Raw genomic sequence first — 4,143 nt, 5'->3', positions numbered from 1 at the left:
AATAAATCTTTCAGATTTAAAAGAACAAAATGTAAAATGTTTAATGTTTGTTCATGAAAAGCAATGGATATGGTATAGACGCTTGGGCCACATTAGCATGAGAAAGTTATAATAAACTCGAGTTAGTCAGAGGTCTACCCAAGCTGAAGTTTTGTTCAAATGCTCTACATGAAGCATCTCAAAAAGGAAAACTTTCAAAATCATCTTTTAAAAAGAAAAATATTGTTTCTACCTCTAAACCTCTGAAACTTCTTCACATTGATTTATTTGGTCTTGTGAAAACTACAACAATCAATGGAAAAAAAATATGGATTAGAAGGGAGAAAAAAGAGGGTCGCAAAGAACCGTCGAAGGAAGAAGATTGGAAAGTGCCACCAAGACGGTAGTGAGCAAGCAAAACCCGGAGATAGATTGGTTAAAACAAATTCATCTAAAATGTGATGATGAATAATACTATCTTCTGCATATTGAAGATATGGCACACAGGGCCTCTCAAAAGTTTGAGACAGTTCTAATCTTTATAAATATATTTCAGTAAAATAGTAAGCAAAATATCAAATACAAAATACATTAGACGTTGATTTTCTTGCAACTGAAAATTCGTACAAAATCGAGACAACAAAACCTAAACAAAATTTTCAGTTTAAACAAACTGTTTTAGCCTTTTATCCATCACATAGCAGCAGGCCCTGCTAACTGCGGAGCAACTTAAGTTAGGGAAGCCAACATCAAGAGGACTCTACCTGTACAATGCATAATCATAATACAATCAGCGTTCTAAATTGCAAAATAAAATCCAATAATATATACAATATGGAAAGAAAAAAATGAATTGGTTAATCCTGCTTGTAAATGTACTATACTATTCACAAATTTCAAAATAAAATATCCTTAAATGAACAAATATGGTTTCACCGGAGTATATGAAAATTGATTTTGGTGAGGATATGAAAACTAACCCGTTCCTCCTGGGTTTGGGAACAATCAACCCTCTCTTCTCTAGGCTTTTATACCGGTCCTTGATAAGGGTGCAACAACCCTAGTTATGTACACCAATAAAATAGGAAAACTCAGAAAAACATACTGTATATTTAGAAAAACCGAGTCAACGTGATCAAAATATTATACAAGTCTCTCTCTACCTTGAGCTTACGGATGGATCCAGTTATCTCTTCGCTTAATAAAACTTGAACAGGAGCAGGCTGAAACCTGTTACAAAGATAAAGTTGGTATATACGATGAACTTTGTTAAAAATTATAACTATAGAATTTATTTGCAGACTCGGGTAAAACAGAGAAGCACCGCGAAAACTCAATTGGAAAAGTTTCTCAAATAATATGCTTACTTGTGCTTTCCTATGCGAGGTGGACATACTTTTAACTTCTCTTGTTTAGCAGTTTGTCGCCTCAGAAGCCTTCTATTTTTCTCCTCATCTTCATTCTTAATTTCCGCAAAGAGTTTTGGGATGCTGTAACCATAGGTGCCAGAGATGGTTAAATATCATCTTTTAATTTAGTACAATAGAGATGAGAAATGGTCATATTATATTACCTATCAATTTCTTTTGAGAAATTCTTCAATCTCTTTGCTTCAGCTTCTTTTCTCAATTGTTCTCTGTGTCGAGCTCTCTTATTCAACACGACTCTAGTCACTTTCTTTTTCTTGATGGGCCTGTTCGTAGTGATTAAAACAATACAAATACCCGAGACATTTAGACATTATTGGAAAAATTATCAGCATGTGTTTGTATGTCTGGATTCAAATCATACACGAAAGCCTAAGCTGTCAAAGAATATAATTAAGGCAGAAGTATCAAAAAAATACTACTAGTAATGTTACCGAGAGACTAACTAAGCTGAGGATAGCTTACTTATTCTCTGACGCTTCATCACCATCTTCACCCTCATTTTCATGATTACTTTCATCATCATTCCCATCATCCACATCAAGAAAATACATCTGACCAAAAATCAAGGTTAACAAATAAGGGATTGAATCTATAGACAAAAAAATTCAGTTTCAAAAATGTGGATTATTTTTTATAATTATAGAAATTACATATTACAGTGAAACTCACATCTTCTTCAGAAATCGCTTCTCCAGGAACAGTTAAAGGCACCGGCTCAGGGCCCAATTCATTTTTGTAGACTTTAATCATTTCTTCGGCAACAGCAGTAGCCAATGTATCCTGGTTAAACAATAAAATTCTTAAAACTCTATCATAAATCATAACAAGACAAACATCACTAACAGCTCCAAAAACTACCTGATGGCTTTCATGTGTGGGATTAAACGAGCATCCTGGAGGATCAACCTCTACTGCCGGAATATGAGCCGGCTTTGACATCTGCAAAAGGCCGCAATCATGTTATCAATATCAATTGTTACACTAAATATGCAGAAACAATAACTGTAGCACTGACACTTATGAAAAAAGCTCTGAAACCGCCACTTCTGATTAAATTAAATTTATTCATTTTATCAAATTATTATCTTAGGAAGCAATAAACCGGATTAAGGAACACTAGATAGAATCTGCAATACAATAATGTTTACCTTTTTCACCTTCTTGTTATCCTCATCTGCATGACAATATAAAAGAATCCTAAGTTAACATCACATTATTATTTAGTTATAACCAAAAGATATACTAAATGTTCTAGAATTAATACCTTTATCACCCCACATATCAAACAGGTCAGAATCTACCATGGAACCATCTTGATTGGTGCCTAGACTTTTAGGCAGAGCTTTTCGGTTTTTCGAGTTCTTCTTCAGAGTAGAAGAAGGAACTGGCACAACAAACTGGTTTTTCTGTAGCACGCTATCAACCCGGAGCACTTTTTCCCTGTGCTTTTCAATTTTCTTCTTTACCGCAAGATCTAGCCATGTCAAATATTCATATCAATCAACTAGAAACTTTATGAGAGCGAAATAAAAATGAGAGATTGGTACCTTTGGATTTGTCTTCGAAAAAGAGGGAATCACTGGAAACTGCTTGAAGAGAACCACCGGAAAGAGCGTCCTTTGTTGATTTCTCAAAGAAATCTTCAATTTCTTCGGTGCTTATGTTAGCTCTCCATGCTTTCTTACCCTTCCTTGAAGTTTTCGATTTCTTCCCCATTTTCTCTAAGACTGAGTGTGATTTTTCAGTTTTCGAGTGTGCGATGGATTGGTTTCACGAACATGGATTTTGCGGTGACAAGAACTAGCGGCAGAACAAAACAGGGTTTGGTTTTTGTGTTATTAGATGGAGCAAGGTTTCGGGTTTTATTAAATGGGCCTATGATGTTTGGCCCAAAGTAAGCTTGTTGACATAGGAATCTATCGACATACACAACAATTTTACCATAATACCTTTAAATTATTAAAATTAGAATGTTTCCCATTTTTTTAAAAACTTCGTATTTGCTATAATATTTGGTGAAAATACTGGATTTTTACTAATAATTGTTACACCTAGGTTAGCCATTAGACATAAAAGGCTTGACACGTTTCTGACTTAAATTCAGTTTAGCATTCCAAGACTAAATCATCATATATCACATTTAGTATCTCGCATCCTTAACAGGTGTTTAGGGGTGTTAACAATAGTAAAAATATAAAAACATTGAGAAGGATCATTTGGCTTAGGATTTTAATAGATTGAGCAAAAAAAATCTAGAGATAAGGGTATATCAGCGTATAAATCCTATATGAAAGAAAATACCAAAACACCCTTACAAATATATAATAAAACAATATAATAATAATAATAATAATAATAATAATATCTAATATCTCCTTTCGAACTCAAGATTCATTAGTAGGAACCATCGAGAGTTTGTCAATCAAAAAACGAAAACGTTTAATGGAATGCATCTTTGTAAACAAATCAACAATATGTAAAACGGGGGAGACAAACGGTAGAGTAATTGTCCCTTGCTGAAGATGATAACGAGTGAAGTGACAATCAATCTTAATATGTTTGGTACATTCATGAAAGACCGAGTTGTGGGCAATTTGAGTAGCACTCTTGTTATCACAGTACATGGGAGTCGATTCCGAAAGAATGACACCCATATTAGAAAGTAACTAACGCAACCAGATTATTTCAGTAGTGGTAGAGCACGATACTCAGCTTCTATAGACGAACGAGAGAT

General features: G+C 34.2%; 1 protein-coding gene across 1 annotated transcript; it reads right to left on the bottom strand.

The window, feature by feature from the left end:
- Positions 1-499: 499 nt before the first annotated feature.
- LOC127118091 (ribosome biogenesis protein NOP53) lies at positions 500-3,292 on the bottom strand. The gene is made up of 11 exons (XM_051048238.1): positions 2,957-3,292; positions 2,674-2,883; positions 2,558-2,583; positions 2,268-2,348; positions 2,079-2,189; positions 1,872-1,960; positions 1,553-1,672; positions 1,347-1,469; positions 1,143-1,209; positions 960-1,039; positions 500-743 (listed from the first exon to the last, which is right to left on the bottom strand). The coding sequence occupies exons 1-11, from the start codon at positions 3,123-3,125 to the stop codon at positions 740-742; spliced, it is 1,080 nt and encodes a 359-aa protein (XP_050904195.1). The 5' UTR covers positions 3,126-3,292; the 3' UTR covers positions 500-739.
- Positions 3,293-4,143: the final 851 nt, after the last annotated feature.

The sequence above is a fragment of the Lathyrus oleraceus genome, chromosome 2, assembly GCF_024323335.1.
Source record: "Lathyrus oleraceus cultivar Zhongwan6 chromosome 2, CAAS_Psat_ZW6_1.0, whole genome shotgun sequence".
NCBI classification, from domain to species: Eukaryota; Viridiplantae; Streptophyta; class Magnoliopsida; order Fabales; family Fabaceae; genus Lathyrus; species Lathyrus oleraceus.
This window is presented reverse-complemented; position numbering and strand designations above follow the sequence as displayed.

Coding starts and splice junctions, on each gene's coding strand:
- LOC127118091 (XM_051048238.1), bottom strand. CDS start 3,125: ATGGGGAAGAAATCGAAAACTTCAAGGAAGGGTAAGAAAGCATGGAGA. Junction 2,884..2,956: donor TTTCGAAGACAAATCCAAAG/GTACCAATCTCT, acceptor TGACATGGCTAG/ATCTTGCGGTAAAGAAGAAA. Junction 1,210..1,346: donor CCTCGCATAGGAAAGCACAA/GTAAGCATATTA, acceptor TCTTTGTAACAG/GTTTCAGCCTGCTCCTGTTC.